Raw genomic sequence first — 18,705 nt, forward strand, 5'->3', positions numbered from 1 at the left:
TGATCAGGGGAAGGCGATGCCCCATCACACCTCTGCTGCTGCCACTGCCGGCAGCACAAGCCTCAGCCGGCCCTAGTTACCTGAGCCTTGGGCAACCCTGGGTGGCTGGGCAGCCGCCATCCGAGGCTTGCCTGTGCCTTGGGCCGGCCCTGGGCGGCTGGGGGCTGAGGGGACTGAGGGACTCCGGAGGCAGGTGTGCGGGGCAGGCCCAGCCTTGCAGTGCACCTGCCGCCCTGGCGGGGCTGAGGGGACTGGATGCTGCCATCTTGTGGTTGTGGGCGCCACCATCTTTAAGGGCATGGCAGTTAATTCGCATATTCCCTCCTTATTGGCTGTGGGAGCTGCCATCTTTAAGAGCGGGGCAGTCAATTAGCATATTCCCTCCTTATTGGCTGTGGGTGCCGCCATCTTTGAGGCCGGGGCAGTCAATTAGCATATTCCCGCCTTATTGGCTGTGGGCACCGCCATATTTGCGATGGCATGAGGGTCAGTAAGCATATTCCCTCTTTATTAGATAAGATTATTAATAACGAACTACAACATTTGCTAATGACTGATTGTTATAATTGTGTTGTATTCATTTCCCTTACCCACCTTACGCGCAGACACATTTCTTTCCACTAATACTAGCAGGGAATATTTTAGCAGCCGATTGCCACATTCGTCTTGGACTGACTTGTTTAGTGTGCACAACAGGAAATATTTCGCTTTCAGACAACAAGAAAAATAGGTTTATTTATGTTACGCTTATTACTTTGTGCAGTTATTCAGTGTCTGGTAAGTTCATCTTCAAGAAAAAATATTAATTTTTATTAAAATGTTCTATTATTTTATGTTAATGATTACTCATTTATTTCAGTCCTTTGTTTTCAGCATGTCTCTATCGAAATAAGCCTATGTTTCTATGAAAATTGAAGCTTTTGTTTTTTTGCGGCCCACATAAACTTAAACCTTGTTTATTTGGCCCGTGTTAGCCTCTGAGTTTGCTTGTTTTAGGGGTTCATTATTAGCCCTGTGTCCTGTGCAGAGAGATGAGAAATATAGCCCCTGGGTGCGGTTTAAACCTGTGGTTTTGTCTGGGATTGAACTGGCTTGCATGAATGGCTCTGTGGAGGACATTGTGCCAGAGAGTACAAGTAAACCTTCAGCCTTTATCCCAGGCTTTGAGGTGAAGGGGAGGCTCTTCGAGATAGAGATGAAAGGGGTTCAAGAGACGACTGTGGTTTTGGGGATGCAAAGGGTGGGCTGGAGGGAGGGCTGGGGGACAGAAGGGAGAGCGGGATCTGACACACAGAAGCAGTGACTGCTGAAAAGCCCTGTCTCGCCCTGCTCTGTGCCTGGGGAATAGAGAAATCTCACTCCCCTCTAGGCTCTGGGAAGATGGAGTGCATGCGCATCACCCAAGGAATGAAATGAAAAGGTTACACGGGGAATTGTCGATATGATAAATCCCTACCGTCTCGCAGCCTCTCTAAATGTTTTGATAGCAGAATTTGATGGCTTGTAAATCAGAGCAGGCCCATCTTAAACATTTGAAAGTGCCTTATTTATTTATGTGTGTTACATGAAAAACCAGAATTCATTCCTTTTTCTTTCTGTCTCAGCAAGACTTTTTTTCTGCTTTCAGAAACACATCACTCTTCCCCCAGCCCTGGTTTTCCGTGTTTGAGGATGCGTGGGGGTGTGCCTGTGTGTGGTGGCGACTGCTAGGATTCTTTCTACCTAGAAAAAAAGAATGTTTTGCCTTGGAGAAAATGATAATTAACTGCAAAATATTAACTGCAAAAATTGTGAAGCCATTTTGTTTCCAAATATGTCTTAATCTTGTTGGTTTTTTTTAGAGTATTGCTCAGAGAGAGGAAGTAAAGATGTTAGTTATCATGTGATAGAGTTGTGATTTGAAGCCCAGGCAAACATAAACAATGACAATTTCCTGATTGTCCTGGCTTGGATTTGAGTCATGAGCTACCTCAAGCTCCTCCAGGGAATCAATTTAACTTTAATCTTTCTACAACTCTAATTTCTGCTTTGGAATACATCACAGTGGAGCTGCTTTTGCGTCACCATCAACATTGCTACCATTTGTTGAGCATTTGTAGGTACCTGGCATGGTATTTTGTTGGGGTCATTACAAGCATTATGCCCATTTGTGGCATTCTAACAATCCGATGAGGTAGGCATTCACTCTGGATTTGTAGGTAAAGAAACCACTTCTAGGAGAGCTGCAGTATCTTGCCAACATCGTACAACTGGTAGGTGTTGGATGGAGCCTCAATTCAAACCCAGGTGGGTTCTAATTCCAAAGCTAGTGGACTGTCCCCTCTGCTTAACTGGCTTCTCAAGTACCAATTCAGCTCAAAACACATTGATCTTACCATGACATTGGGGACAGACAACCCCCCAGCAGAACCCATCACCCCAACACAACCCACCTCTAAGAGAAATGTCACCCACATGCCCCAGATAGATAGGCCACTGAAGTCCTATAATTGATGGTGAAGGAGGAGATCCTTGGTCCTCTCACCACACTTGTCTCTTTCCCTTCCCAGATCTCATGATTGCCTTACCCTGGTGGACAAGCTCAGGTCACCACTAAGAGCCTTCCAACTCCGGTGCCCCATGGACCTTATTGGTTCTGTTTTTTCTCCTTTGGCTTCTCTCATTAGAGGGAGACAGTACATTTGGGCGCAAGGTCTTTGTTCATAAGCTATCAAGACAGTGCTTTATTTTGACTACTTCAAACAATGTATGCATTAGTTTTGTTTTTTAATTCACTTTGTAAAAACTATTCCTTGAGATTAAAATGTCTTCTAACATTTGACCTAAATACAGATGACTTCCCCACTTCCTTTTTTTTTTTTTTTTTTTTTTTGGAGCTGTTTGGAGCTCTCAACTTATCTCATGTTCATCTGAATTGTCCTAGATAGGAAAAGGAAGACATTTTCCCACTATAAAACCATGGAAGACTTTTGATTTCAGTTGTACTTTTCAATGAAGCTCTGCAAGACCTTTTAAAAAGTGTCTTTGGGGAGGATAGAATTGTTAAAGGATAATGAATAATTTTGAAATTACTTTGCAGTAAGCAGAGAGTGCCAGAAGTAGTCAGAGCGTCTCCTCTGTTCTCATAGACACTCATTATCCTGTCCAGGCCGCTCTCTTGATTGGTGGATCCTCTTTTCAAAGAGGCTTTCCTTGAGTATCTCATAGAAAGTAGCTCTTCAGTCGCCATCACATTTTTAAAAACTCTTCAGAGCACTTACCACACTATCTATAAGTTCTTTGTTTTTATTTATTTTCTGTCTTCCCCTCCTAGATCATAGGCACCTTGAGAGCAGGAATGTTATGTCTTATTTCCTGATTATCTAACTCAGTGCCTGGCATATAGCAGGCACTCAACAGTGAGTGAGTGGGTGAGTGAGTGAATGAATGTACAAACGTGTGTCTGAGCTGTGTTCTCTTTTCCAAGATCCATGTTTCTATTTCTAAAAAGTAGGTCTTCTGCCCTAACCGGTTTGGCTCAGTGGATAGAGCGTCAGCTTGCGGACTGAAAGGTCCCAGGTTCAATTCCGGTCAAGGACATGTACCTTGGTTGTGGGCACATCCCCAGTGGGAGGTGTGCAGGAGGCGGCTGATCGATGTTTCTCTCTCATCGATGTTTCTAACTCTCTATCCCTCTCCCTTCCTCTCTGTAAAAAAGCAAAAAAATATATATATATATATTTTTAAAGTAGGTCTTCTACTGTATTTCCCTTTTTAAATACCCAGAATGTTTGAGGATGGGCATGGGTAACAAGGAGCACCCGTCACAGCCAGCTCCAGTCCTCCTAGGGAGGTTTTAAAGACGAGGATGATGTGGTCGGATTCGTGTTTGGAAACATGATGTTCAATCATGGCATCAGTTGTTTCTAAAAATAAGGCATTGAAATTTTCGAATGACTCACTTTTCTTGATTAGCAAGGACTCAAGGTTATTCCTATAAAAGTATCACTCTCACAAATGCCCTGAGATTCTTTCTTAAAGGAGAAGAAATAGTGTGGAATAATAGCCAACACAAGAATGAGAGAATGTTGCAAATGGGTTGGTCACCTAGCTTGTCTACCGTGGTGGGAAAAGGCTGAGAATTGCTGTTTTAGGAAGAAATGGTGGCAGTGAGGAGGTTGGCCTGAAACTCTGCCTGTCAGGACATTTGCAGTTACAGGTGACAGAAAAAAAGAGCCTATCAAACTGACTTAAGCAAACTGACCTAATGGAAAAGTCAGAGAGCGTGTTGGATTCAGCATAGCAGCATTCAGTGGGATGTTGTCAGGACTCATTCTTTGCATCTTTCAACTCAGCTTTCAGCTCAGTTCTCAGACGAGTTCCCCATCATGTGGAAGGATGGCTGCTTGGGCTCCTGCACTTACATCCAATCCCTTCAGGAAATCCACCGGAAAAGGAATACATTTTTCTCCCAAGGGTTCCAATGAGAGCTCTGTAATGGAGCCACACTGGCTCTGATGCTCCATGAGCCCATCCCTTAATCACTCACTATTGTTGGGGGACATGATGTTCTGAATGGTCAGGACCAAGTCACATGCCCACTGCTGGTTGATGCACATGGGCCAAGAGTGGGTTGGGGTCTTTCTCTAGAAAGAACTGGGCCATCGTTGCCAAGGAGGAAGGAAAGGATGCTGTACAGGCGATGCCTGTTGGAAACAGGTGAAGCCCAGAGGCCAGGCCAAGATGTAGCTGCTGAGGGAAACCCTGAGGAGGACTCAGCCTAGTGCAGAGGAATGAAGAATTAGGAGACATCAAGGAAGCAGAATCAGGAGGACCTGGTGCGTAATGCACTGTGGGGTGGGGAGAGGGTGAGGAGTGGGAGAAATCCAGGTTTCCAGCCTGAATGACTGAGTAGATGGTGGTGCTTTTACTTGGAATAAAGAAACATTATGGAAAGATCAGGTTTGGGAGGCCGGTGATGAGCTGGGTTCTTGTGTTACATTTGAGAAACTCCCAGTGAGGATCATAGATGCAGAGAACATAGTTGGAAGAAGCTCTGAGACCGGCCAGCCCAGCATCTGCCAGATTGCCCCTTCAGATACACCTTCCAGGTGGGGCTAGCTGAGGACAGTCTGTGGTATATGGATCACCCATTTTTTAATTTATTTTATTTCCTTGATTTTCATGAATCACGTTGGCCTTGTTTTTTTTTGTTTGTTTGTTTTGTTTTGTTTTAATAATCAAATGTCAGTGCCAGTGGCTGCTCCAGTCTTTGTCCACTCACGAGTCCGTGTAGTTCATCCTCACAGTCAGAATGGAAGGTCTGCACAGAGGAGATGGGGCTGGAAAGGCTGGCCTGGTCAACATCGATCTGCAGGATGAGCTTAGAGCTTTGGGCTGGATGAGATCACCAAGGAGGACGGAGAGGAGAGGGATAAGGAATCGCCAAGGGCATGGAGAGGCATCTATGGGGGCAGAAAATGGGAGAGGTTGCAAAGAAGGGGCTGTCAGGAGGAGAACATGGAACACAGTCTAGGGAAGCCAGGGGCAGGGGACTTCATGAAGACTGTTTGCCCCTCAGAGGCAGTGACGTGGCATCCATTTGGCAGTTACCTCAAAAGGCATCCACAGAGCAGGAGGACAGAATGCAGGGAGGCGAGGGATAAGCAGTGCAGTGCAGAAGAGATGAATAGGAGGAATCTCAAACTTCCTGTGAGAGGTTTGATGGTTACATCATTTTAACAACAGGTACCCGGTGTTGTGAGCGCAGAGCTCATTGTGAACAGGGCCCAGAGCCAAACGTTGTGCTCGAATAGCTCCCTGATGCTCTCAGCAACCCTTTGGCAGGGTACCATTTCCATCCTCATACTGCGATGGAAAAGCTGAGGTCGCAGAAGATTGAAGCAACTTGCTCAGGCTCACACACTGACGAGTGGTGGGACCAGGCCTAGAGGCGAGCCTCTTTCATTCGGGAGCCCAAGTTCTTCATCGCTGCCATAGGAGGCGAGAGTTGGTATAATAATGTGCAGATGATGGTGGAATTGAGCAGCTTTGGAAAATTCGCTGTTGCTTTTCATGTTTGTTTTGCTTTGTTTACTCTTTTAGGCAACCTGGAGTGTTTGTAACCCACAAACACCCAGGATATTGGGTGAAAGGAGATGAGAGTTGGTGAGTGCTGGGCTGGAGGCCAGGTAGCGGGGTTATTAGCCTTATGGTAGGGAGTCCAGCTACCTCCACTGAGGTGGGGAGAAAAGAACTGGGTGTGGAGATGGGGAAGAAGGTGACTGTTGTCTTGTGAGCTTGATCAGGTGACCTTGATCTTCTCAGAAAGATTCAAGGCAGAATCTTTTACTAAGACAGAGAGGCAACGTTGGGAGAACTAAAAATATTGGCGCAGTTGCCATAGAAATTTCTATGGGCATGTACAAAAGATGAATAAACAGACTTTGGAGCAGCATGGCTGAGGTGAGATGAGCTGGTGTCAATGTGCAGCAGCTTATCCACGGTTGGCAGCTGAGGGGGACAGTGCAGGGAAAGGTAGGGATGATCAGAAGGTAGATTGAAGAGGAGGAAGGTGCAGAACGGTCCATCTGAACCTCGCTTTGCCAAGTCTGTCATCATTAATACTAGCTCACTAATTCAGGTCACCCTTTTAGGGAACCAGAATGTGCCAGTGTTAAAGGTGCTCAGAGTCCAATCCTGCAGGCACAGATTCACTCCATTTTCCAGCTGCAGGAACTGAGGCTGGCCATGGGGAATGGGAGGGCTGCATTTGGTGTCCTTCAGGTGCATGTGGGTTTGAAGCCTGTGAGGCAGGCATCCTGGCTGTGGCCGGAGAAGGATGAAGTCCTCTGTTAGTAAGTGGCAGAGTGAGCGTTCAAACCAGGGGAGGCCTGGCTCCAGCCTGTGCCCCTTCTACCGAGCACTTGGGCCTCATGGTGAGTGCTGAGGAGCAGCAAAGCGGCTTGAGGCCACATCCTTGCCTGCTGAAGGGCTGGAAGAGTCTGAGCTTTAGAATTCATTGTCCCTGAGTAAATGATTAAAATTCTGGGCTCCAGGTTCACACGAGCCCAGAAGGGTCTGCCTCTCAGGCATAGCTGGCTTTCTCTGACCCTGAGCACTAGCTGAGTGGGATCTCAGGTTACCACTCCTAAGACACCAGCCTCCTCTCAGAGTCCTGTGCCACCTAAATGCATGGTGACACTGATGTAGTGGGCCACATGGAACAGCCACAAACAGCATTTCATCCACTGAATTTTTTTTAATTTTTTTTTTTTTTTTTTGCTGGAGGAGACCATGCAAGCTTTCTTCTACCTAATAAAAGAGTGTCTCAAGAGTAGCAACTTGAAAAATATATTATAATTCAATTAAAATCTTACTCCTTTGAATATTCCCAGAGGGGGAAAGCCACTCGGAATTTGTGAGAAATCTAATTTATAGACTCAGTATTGGGAAATTGCATCGTTGCAGGGACCAAGCAGTGGGGATAGAGGCAGGAGAATCTGGGCTTCATCTTCCTCAGCAGCCCATTTCATCTCTTTGAGCCTCAGTTTCCTTACCTGTGAAATGGAGCTCATAGCCATCTGTTGGTCTTGTGAGAATAGTAAAGACTGTGCATGTCAATAGCATCTTGGTACTGCATTTTCCTGCCTACACTTAACCAGCTCAGCAAGCCCCTTCTTTAAAAAAAAAAAAAATAGTCTGTCTGAGCAACGGAACAATAAAAGCTAAGCACAGACACAGGGAACAGGAAATAGCTTTTTTTTTAAAAAAAAAATTGATTTTAGAGGGAGAGAGAAAAAAATATATCAATCCACTGCCTCCTGCACACCCCCTGCTGGGGATGGATGTGCCCTGACAGGAATCAAACCAGTGACCTTTTGGTGCACCAGCCGATGCCCAACCAACCGAGCAATACCGGCTGGGACAGGCAGGAAATAGCTTCTTAAAGCTCTCCCCCCATTCCACTGCTATGGTCTCTATTGTTTCTAAAGGTGTCTCGTGTTATTCAGCACCCAACATTCGCTGTTCTATTCTCTTCCACCATCATTAGTTTGTATAGTTCTCCCCCATTTCTGCATCATCTTCTGAGTTGTCACAACCTGTTCCAGCAGCCGGAGTGTGATGAGCAAGGGGGAGAGGGAAGCATGAGCTAAAATGTGCCAGGGTTTGCCGGCTGTCGTAAGGGTGTGGAGTTCACTCTGATGGGAAACCGAGAGAGCGCTTCATGTTAGAAGGTGACATGAACTGCTTCCTATCTTAAAACATCCCTCTGCTGCTCTGAAAAGACAGGAAGCAGGAGACCCATGAGAGGCTGGTATGGGCTCCAGGAGGGAGATGATGGTGGCTTAGACAAGTCAGGAAGAGGTGGAAATGGTCTGACACTAGATTTCTTTGGAAGACAGAGTCAACAGGATTGGTGATGGATGAATTGTGTGGGGTAAAGCAAAGAGGTCTTTCGCCCAACGGAGCAATGGTGGAGCTATTGATGGAGGTGAAGAACTCTATAGAGGGTGACGTGTGTTTGAGGGGAAGATAAGAGTCTGGTGTTCAATGAGGACACGGAGACTGAAGATGTCAGTTGAGGGTTGTCATAAAAAAAAAAAAAAAAAAAAAAAAAACGAGAAAAAAAACCCAACATGGTTTCCCTCACCTCTGCTATGTCCATGTCCTGTCCTCACTGGTACCCTAAGGGACCCTTTCCACTGTAGACGAAGTTGCCCAGCATGAAAATACGAGGGCTCCAGCCTTAGGGTGGCCAGGTTCTGGGTTCACAAGGTAGAAATGCCCCTCTTCTGTGTCCTGCTCAGGTTTGTCACCTGAGCCCCTAAGAAGGTGGGTGTGGGCCCTGAGTCCCACAGGGTAGCCCATGAATATAAGTATTCATTTCCTGCCTTGAGCACTCTTGTCAGTGGGACCTATACCCAAGCCAATGGGAGGGGCAGGAGGTGATATGCCATCTCCTCCATTACCCTCTCCCCGGATGTCAGCTGTCCTGTTCCAAACGCTTCTCCTTTAGCCACATAATGAAAGGCCCTATCTACATCAGCCCATGAATTTGGATGCTCAACATGGCCCAGCCCATCAGTCCTGGAAGGTGTATCTCTACAATGTAGTAGCACGCAGCCATTTTTAAATCATTATTTTGCTCCATATTTATAGAAGTGGGGAACCTTTCAAGTTAAATGAAGGAACTCTAATATTGGGGTGATGTTTTTCTCCTTTATGCTTCAGTGCATTTTTCTGGATTATCAATAGTGATTTTATTTTTATGAATAGAAACAAAAGTTCATAACTGTTTTTGTTTTTTTTTCATAACTGTTTTTTAATGCCCAAAAAAATGCCACTTGCTGGACCCAGGAAAGCGTCTTACTTCTAACATACCAACAATTAAAGTGGCTTGAGAGCCCGGTCACATGTCATCTCAGCTTTCCCTCCACCCCCCACCCACCACTCCCGATCTTAGTACCTTTGCTGCTTTTCTGGATCTGTTTGTCTCTAAACGTGACAGAGTGAGCTGCATCCTCATTTGCTTGTTTTGGGCCAGTTCCCACTTCCCTTGCAAGAGAAGGAAGAAAAGAATGTGATCTTTCATTGTGGCGGGTGCCCACTCTCACGCTGACCTGGGTGTTGGCTCTGGGTGCCAGCTGGGATGGTCCTGGGTGCAGCTCAGAAAGCAATGCTAGTTTCTTTTGCCTTGTACAGAAACACTGACCCTATCTTTGTTCTTGTCCCACAGATACGATGCTGCCTCTTGTGTTTAACTGTTGGAGCAGTTACAATTTTCTGTGCTGAGATCATTCTGGAAACTCAAACACTAGACTTCAGCATTGACGAGAAGCCAAAGTCATCAGAGGGGGGATAAAGCCAAGAGCCTTTCTTTGAACAAACAAATAAGTTGGTTCCAAAAGTTTTACTGCCTCCTCCCTACGTGCCCCCGTCCCCTGCCCCAAAATAAGCCATCACACGCAGGCAGGCAGCATGGCGAGCAAACGAAAATCTACAACCCCGTGCATGGTTCGGACATCACAAGTTCTAGAACAAGATGTGCCCGAGGAAGGAGACAGGGCCAAAGAAAAAGGGATCATCACGACACAGCCTGAAATGGCCAAGGGCAGTTGGGCAGCGGAACCCGACAACTCTTCCAAAGAAAATGAAGTGATAGAGGTGAAATCGACAGGGGAGAACCCATCCAAAAAGCTCCAAGGCGGTTATGAGTGCAAATACTGCCCCTACTCCACGCAAAACCTGAACGAGTTCACGGAGCACGTGGACATGCAGCACCCCAACGTGATTCTCAACCCCCTCTACGTGTGTGCTGAATGCAATTTCACAACCAAAAAGTACGACTCCTTGTCTGACCACAACTCCAAGTTCCATCCTGGGGAGACCAACTTCAAGCTGAAGTTGATCAAGCGCAATAATCAAACTGTCCTAGAGCAGTCCATCGAAGCCACCAACCACGTTGTGTCCATCACCACCAGCGGCCCCGGGAGTGGTGACAATGACCTTGGGATCTCGGTGAGTAAAACCCCCATCATGAAGCCAGGGAAACCGAAAGCTGATGCCAAGAAGGTGCCCAAGAAGCCCGAGGAGGCCACCCCTGAGAACCACATGGAAGGGACCGCCCGCCTGGTGACAGACGCAGCCGAGATCCTCTCGAGACTCGGAAGTGTGGAGCTGCTCCAGGAGTTAGGGCACGTCACGCCTTCTGTCCAGCTCCCACCAAATATCAACCTTGTCCCCAAGGTCCCCGTCCCGCTGAATACTACCAAATACAACTCTGCCCTGGACACAAATGCCACCATGATCAACTCCTTCAACAAGTTCCCTTACCCGACCCAGGCTGAGTTGTCCTGGCTCACAGCTGCGTCCAAACACCCAGAGGAGCACATCAGAATCTGGTTTGCCACCCAGCGCTTAAAGCACGGCATCAGCTGGTCCCCAGAGGAAGTGGAGGAGGCCCGGAAGAAGATGTTTAATGGCACCATCCAGACAGTCCCCCCGACAGTCACTGTGCTGCCCACCCAGCTGGCCCCCACAAAGATGTCTCAGCCCATCCTCCAGACAGCTTTGCCATGCCAGATCCTCGGCCAGACTAGCCTGGTGCTGACTCAGGTGACCAGCGGGTCAACCACTGTCTCTTGCTCCCCCATCACACTTGCGGTGGCCGGAGTGACCAGCCACAGCCAGAAGAGACCTTTAGTGACTCCGCAGGCTGCCCCTGAGCCCAAGCGTCCACATGTCGCTCAGGTTGCTCAGGTGCCAGAGCCCCCACCCAAGGTGGTGAACCTTTCACTGACCGCGGCCAGCGACCGCAAGAAGACAAAGGAGCAGATAACCCACCTCAAGGCGAGCTTTCTCCAGAACCAGTTCCCTGACGATGCTGAGATCTACCGACTCATCGAGGTGACTGGCCTTGCCAGGAGCGAGATCAAGAAGTGGTTCAGTGACCACCGGTACCGGTGTCAAAGGGGCATCGTCCACATCACCAGCGAATCCCTTGGCAAAGACCAGCTGGCTGTCTTGGCCACCCAACACGGTCGCACGTACCATGCCTACCCAGATTTTGCCCCACAGAAGTTCAAAGAGAAGACCCAGGGTCAGGTTAAAATCCTGGAAGACAGCTTTTTGAAAAGCTCTTTTCCGACCCAAGCGGAACTGGATCGGCTGAGGGTGGAGACCAAGCTGAGCAGGAGGGAAATCGACTCCTGGTTCTCAGAGCGGAGGAAGCTTCGGGACAGCATGGAGCAAGCGGTCTTGGATTCCATGGGGTCTGGCAAAAAAGGCCAGGATGGGGTGGCTCCCAATGGTGCTCTGTCTCGACTTGACCAGCTCACCGGTGCCCAGCTGGTCAGTTCTCTGCCCAGCCCTTCACCAGCAATTACAAAAAGTCAAGAACAAGTCCATCTCCTAAGGAGCACGTTTGCAAGAACCCAGTGGCCTACACCCCAAGAGTATGACCAGTTAGCAGCAAAGACCGGCCTGGTTCGAACTGAAATCGTGCGCTGGTTCAAGGAGAACAGGTGCTTGCTGAAAACAGGGACCTTAAAGTGGATGGAGCAGTACCAGCAGCAGCACATAGCGGAGGACCACGGCTACGACTCCCTCTCGAGGAAAGCCGTCAAGGCCGCCGTCACCGAGATCCCAAAGAATGGGAGCGAGGTGGGCCCGCAATACCACAAGGACCCCAAAAAGCTCTGCGAAGAGGACTTGGAGAAGTTGGTACCCAGGGTGAAAGTGGGCAGCGAGCCAGCAAAAGATGGTTTGCCAGCAAAGCCCTCAGAGGCCACCTTGGACAGGTCAGAGGGCAACAGCCGAGATGGCCAAAGGAGTGACGAAAACGGGGAGTCAGGCGTTGTGGATTGGGTGGAGGTGACAGTGGGAGAGGAGGATGCCATCTCTGACCGGTCAGACAGCTGGAGCCAGACTGCCCCGGAAGGCACTGCAGAGCTGGCCGACTCGGACTCTGACAGCATCCCCGCCGAGGCTGCCCAGGCCTAGACAGGTAATGCCACCTGTTTCCCCGGGCAAGGAGGGGAGGGTGCTGGGTTTCCTTCTTTTGGTTGCCAGAGTTAATGGAGTTCGTAGGGTACAAAGATGTTGAGAAAGATGATGGGTTCTTTTTTTTTTTTTTTTTTGAAAGGAAGGAAAGTAGGGGCTAGTAGATTTCATGTTCTTATTTAAAAGGCTGTGCCAATGGGTGACAGCACTGTGGCCCATGGCCTGTCTGGACACCACCCTTTGGGCCTGTCCGTTCTAAAGTCTAGTTGCAGTTGTAATCGCTTGTTTTGTGATCGCTGCTATAAGAACAAAAACAAACAAGAAAAGGATGTGTCCTTCCCTTTTTTCTTTTCTTTTCTTTTTGGATTTTTAAAGGGTAAGTATCTAAGTTTACAGGCTATAGATTTGGGGTCGTTTCTATTAACCTGAAAGTTTTGGGCATTTGCCTTGTCATGGTGAATGGAAGGTGGCCTGTGTATCTCATTAAGTAACCCTGCTCCTAGCTCTGCTGATTGGGTCCCCAAAACCCCTTCAATCTGGAAGAGACTGGTATAAATTAGGCCCGTGGAGCCACAGAGGCCTGGGAAGGGAGGTTACCATGGTTACTAATGGCCATGTCATCCACGTAATGGGACATGCCACCCAAGCCCTTGGTGTTTGTGCTTCACAAGAGGTCTGTGCAAATCAAGGCCTAAAGCACAGCAGCTTGCTTGATGGTGGGCGTGGGGGTTAGTAGAACGAAGGATACAGGAGGGAAAGATCCACCTTGGCCAGGGCACAAAAGCCCTCCCCTCCCCCATGTCATCGTTAAAAATAATAAAATAAAGGTAAGGACTTCCAGAATGATTGAAAAAGTCCCAAAGGGAGCCCTGGAAATTACCATGCCTCTTTATTAATGAATTTGGACAACTTTGGCTGGCCATGTCACTCATTCATTCATTTATTTATCCAGTAATAAAATGAGGCACCTGGCAAAAAAATAAAGTCTTCTGGAACATAGTTCCATCGGCTATGAAAAGAACAATTTAATGAGCAGCCAATCACAGAATGCGTCAAGTCTTCCTCTGAGGAAGGAGGAAGTAGTAATGGGTCGTGGATCAGGAAGCAGCTCAGAGGGAGGGGGCATGACAGGAAGAGGGCTAAAGGCTGCTGACGTCACCAATAGCACCAACTACCCACCTCCGGCTGGCTGCCTCGGGTTTTGTCCTCCCTCTGGTCACTTTCTTGCAAAATCCTACCAGTCCAGCCCCTCTCTCTCTTGTTAAAGTGGAAGAGCGATGGTTTTTGTCCAATCAGAATCTGCCTGAAACCTCCTAGTTTTCCTTGTCTTCTGTCCTTGACCTTTTCTGATACATGATACTAGTCTACATGATTGCTTTAGACCAGTGGTCGGCAAACTGCGGCTCGCAAGCCACATGCGGCTCGCGAGCCGCGGTTTGCCGCTCTGTTGACTAATGAGTTTGCCAAACACTGCTTTAGACAATAGGGTCCAGTTCAATTCGACAAACGCATCCTGAACACCTACTGTGTGCCAGCCCACACTTGTAACCTCATCTGGAGTCTGCCTAGTGAGTTTCAAATATGAACCATTTGCTCAAATTCTGTTGAACCACCTGGGTAATTAATATTCAGTGAAGGGAAAAGGGCAGGAAGGGCCAGTGACCCCTCTGATTCCTTCTGTCTTGAGCCTCCCTGAGAGCAGCGAGGAGGGACTTACCTGACCTATAAGTCTCAGCAATTTCCCCAACCCCTGAGCTCCCCGAACTGCTGCGGGGAAAGAGCTTCTGCCAGATGTGCCAAAGTGGACCAAGGCCTGGTGTGGGGATGATGTGAGTGGTATGGACTTTTCCCTATCCATTGGGAAACTGCTTACTCCCTCCCCATGCCACTGTATTTTCCTTATCTCAGTTCTAATTAGAATCAGGCCATGCCCCCTCTTATCGAAGGCAACTTGCCTCAGAAATATGACTGAGAGAGAATAAATCACTATCACAGTGCTTGTTTTTCTTTCTCATGGAATACAGTGTTATTCTCTCCTGAGTCTGAAGGGCTTGGGGAAATTCCTACAGGGAAATGAAAGAGAAACAGAAACAGAAAGGTATCGTGTGGGGAAAGAATTCTAATTGTTTCATGTTTCCCCAACGGGTAAAATAATAGAGAAGCAGATTTTGCTAAAGAATTAGTGACAGTACTTTTTAACATCCCCAGTTGTCCCCCGAGATAGAAAGGGGTGGCTGTGGGAGGCAGTGGGTTCCCCGTCCTGGGCGGAGTTCAGGGAGAGGCTGGACATCCACGTGGTAGAAATGCTTGAATAGTGGCCGTGAGGAAATGGGCATGATGACCTTGCAGTTTCCTCCCAAAGCTGAGACCTGCTGCTCTGGGCCCAGGTGATCCTGGGTCATTGGCCTCTGCTGTTGGGGAATGCCTGTGACCAAGGGGTAAGATTCTGGGTAGAAACCCAGGAGGTTGAAAAAACAGTATTAGCAAGAGGCCACGTGGTCAAAATCGCTGTGATACTCTTAAAAAATAAACCTGAAATGTGAACTTACCCTGCGTGGGCCAGACACAGTGCAGGGTGGGAGGGACAGGGGTCAGCAGTGAACACTGTGGGCGCCGTCCATGCCGTCAGGGGCCTCAGAAGATGTACAGTTAGCCAGGCAATGTGAGGACAGCTGTGCTGGGGAAGCCTTGGCACAGGGACACTCAACAAAGAGAACCGATGGCGTCTGGGACAAGGCCTTTTGGGGAAGTGGCCTGCAAGCTGGGATTTGCTGGGGGAAGGCGATGGGGCCCAGATGGAGAAACCAGCCCTGCCTCTGCTTCCTCTTCCTCTGCTCCAGCGTCTTCCCAGACTCACTGTGAGGGAGCTGCCCGCCCCACAGCCCGAGTCCCGCCCACGGCTACACACCCTGCACAACAAAGCCAAAGGAGACTGGAAGTGCAGCGGTTCCCACAGACATCTGGGATCTCCGCAAAAGCCGAAAAAAGTGGCTCTGTCCCCCTTTCTCTGAGTCATCCCTTTGGTCTTGCAAGATGTTGTTTTGAATTTTTTTAAGGGCCTTGTTCAGCATTTTTTCTTTATGAATGCATATGCTTGGAGAATTCTGCATGCTCATGTCCGTAAGAAATTACACAGGGAAGGAGAAAAACCTCATTGCCAGATAGAGAACCACCTTAGTTTTGAGGTTTATCTAAAAAGTGGCAGTTTCTGCCAATCACTTGAAGAGACAGGGTTCAGTTTTGTTTATGAGACAGGAGGAAAATGTGTGTACTCTCACACATACACGTACACACATACACACACACACACACACACACACACACACACACACACACAGGAGTTTGCTTACACCTAAGGCCCTAATTTTACACATGGCCTTCCTCAAGGAAAAAATGAAGCAATATTTCTGGAGCACCTGCCTGTTTTGCACGGCTCATCTGTATCCCTCTCAGAAGCCCTTGGGGTATGAATTATGAAATGAGTCAAGTTTGAGGAGCTCAACTGACCTCAGCACGCAGCTAGGAGGTAGGAAGATCCTGGATCAGCTTTCTGGTTGAGGGAAGGAAGAGCAGTAGCTGTCCACTCAAAGAGATGGATGCCCTTTATCACCCATGTCTTACAGACACAAAAACATAGCCCTTGGCGGAAGAAGTCATGTGTGCACTGCCTCAAGGCCAGCAGGTGGGACAAGGTCAGAACCAGAACCTCCATTTGTCTGATTCCAGAGCCTGTGAGGGGACACTGACTGGCTGCCTGTACAGGAATAATCAAGGGGCTCGTAATGATGAAGGAATCACACAGGTCACCCCTGTGATCCCCCAGGAAGCCACCCTGGTTCTGAGGCTGCCTCCCAACCTGGTCAGATTGTGCTCAGGAAACACGTTAAAACCGGCCCCAGACTTGAAGGGTGTTCATCTCTCCTCCTGTCCCTGTTACCTTCCCGCCCGCCCCCCGCCCCCCATGGCTTTGGAAGGGGTCATCCCCAGCCCCTGCCACCATCCACCATCTCCCTGACATCTTGTCTCTGGTTTTGTGTCATCTTCTAGGGAAGTCGGTCCGAATGGCTCTGTCTGTGAAGAAAGAAGAGAACTTCCCTCCCAGGCCTGCGTGGGCCACCTGGTCAGACTCCAGCCGGACCTAGTTAGCTGGCCTGTCCCTGCAGGCGCAGACCGAGCGGCGTCACAGGCGCCTCCCGGAGGACCAGCGGGAATTGTTCATCGTGCCAAAGTCCTACTACTGCGTTTTCAATGGGTCCTTGTAAATAGTTGGCTCCTCTGCCCTGTCCCCCACCTCTGGCTCCACTGGAACCAATTTATACAACATGGGAATTTTGCTACCTTTTTAATCGCGGGCAATTTCCATCTCCAGCACTACCATCGGAAGGTTTTTCCCAGGAGGCGGGGGCTGGTCACATGCGCTTTTTTTTTCTTCCTTTTCTTTTTATTTTTTTTATTTTATTAATTTGGGGAAAGGGGTAATATTAGCATTAGTGCCATTATATCTACTGGATTTTAGGTAGGGAGAGTTCATTTTTAAAGGTAGATTGAAATTTGGGAGATTTCTCGGGGAGGCGTCAAACTCAACTTGGAGAGAGTTTACAGAGGGCAGATCTTCCAAATCAAATCTGTTTCCACTTCTCCGCCAGCCGCCTCTGGGATCCCTGTGTAGCCACGCACAAGGCATTCCCAGCGGCCTCCTACAGGTCTGGTTTCTCAATGGCCTGGCCTCTTAGTCAGACCTGGGGAGCAAGTGGCTGTCCTTTTAAAGCACCTTTTTAGATACCCGCAGAAAGGGCTCCCCCTTCCTAGCATTGTCATTACTTTTATAAAATGGCAACAAACAGAGATCTTCCTATCTAGATGGTACAAAGATGAACCGTGTTGGTTTTCGTTTCTGTTCCTAACTGCCTTTTCTCAGTGTGGTAATTGACAAGATTTCAGCTTGAAGCCTCACCATGAATTGATTTTTTTGTTTGTGTTTGTTTTGGGCCAATTTTAGACTCCTGAGTGCACTTTTTCTTCCCAGTTAGTTCTAACTTTTAAAGAAGAAAAACCAAGAGACAATATCTGGTGTAAATGTTGCAATATGAATTGTGTGTGTAAACCCACCCCCCCCCCCCCCCCATTTGAGTACATTGCACAAATAAAATGCTAGGGAGTTTGGAAGAAAGAACACAATTTTTCTAACTTGTTGCTCCTTTGTTGTAACTCAATAAAGCAAAGACTAAACGTTTTTATAACCTTTTCCTCTGCTCCTGGTCCTTTCCTTTCTGTCTGGCTCCCAGGCCGTGGCAAACACCCCCACTGGGCATGGAAAGGGGTGTTTGTGAAAGGGGGGCACACTGGAGGAAGCTGGATGCAGGTCTGAGAGATGACATTCCAGACACCTGTGCCTCTGGCTTTGGGGACTTTGCCATATGCAATCGATCCTCTTCTTACCACCATCCTCTTCTTGGCCTCCAAACTCCTCCTATTCACCCCCCCCCCCAAAAAAAAAATCTAATCTGTACTCTTAAAAAAAAAAAAAAAAAAAAAAAAAGGCCGTAGCTGGTTTGGCTCAGTGGATAGAGCAACAGCCTGCAGACTGAAGGGTCCAAGGTTTGATTCCGGTCAAGGGCACATGCCTGGGTTGCGGGCTCGGTCCCCAGTAGGGGACGTGCAGGAGGCAGCCAATCAGTGATTCCCTCTCATCATTGATGTTTCTATCTCTCCCTCTCCTTTGCTCTCTGCAATCAATAAAAATATGCTTTTAAAAAAAAGTAAAACATGGCTGTAGAGACCTCATTTCCTGGTCCCCTACACTGCCTCTCCTGTCTGTGCTCTCAGTACTGGAACTTCCACAGACCCCATCCACGATGGTGCCCTGCCCTTCCAGCCCAAAGTCGCCTCCAGCTTCTTCCTTAGCAGGTAGCTGCTTCCCCACCTGCTTTTTACACCCTTGTAGTCTGCTTGCTACTCTCAAGCTATTTAAATGAATTATTCAAGTAAGCCAGTGTGCGAAGTTATCAAATGCCTGAAGAAAGCAAAGGGAAAACCTTGCCAGAATGTTTGTCTTTTGATTTTAATATCTGTACCAAAGAGAAGCCTTGATCATTGGCTGCAGTGAAAATACACAGAACAGTTGTGCTCTTGAAACCACCCAAGTTATCTTTTCTCTGTGGGGAATGACTAAAGGGTGGCAGAAACCAGGAGAGGTTCGTAAAGGGGAGTAGCTGAACGGGA

The 18,705-nt window shown here is 48.1% G+C and overlaps 1 protein-coding gene across 1 annotated transcript in view; it reads left to right on the top strand.

The window, feature by feature from the left end:
- ZHX2 (zinc fingers and homeoboxes 2) overlaps positions 1-17,736 on the top strand; it is a 127,768-nt gene extending 110,032 nt beyond the window's left edge. Inside the window, exons 3-4 of the mRNA XM_080646928.1 lie at positions 9,719-12,487; positions 16,531-17,736. Coding sequence (XP_080503054.1) covers positions 9,961-12,483 — 2,523 coding nt within the window. The 5' untranslated portion in view covers positions 9,719-9,960 and the 3' untranslated portion in view covers positions 12,484-12,487; positions 16,531-17,736. The remainder of the gene's footprint in view (positions 1-9,718; positions 12,488-16,530) is intronic.
- The last annotated feature ends 969 nt before the right edge of the window (positions 17,737-18,705 follow it).

This window comes from Plecotus auritus (genome assembly GCF_963455305.1).
Source record: "Plecotus auritus genome assembly, chromosome: 11".
Lineage (NCBI taxonomy): Eukaryota > Metazoa > Chordata > Mammalia > Chiroptera > Vespertilionidae > Plecotus > Plecotus auritus.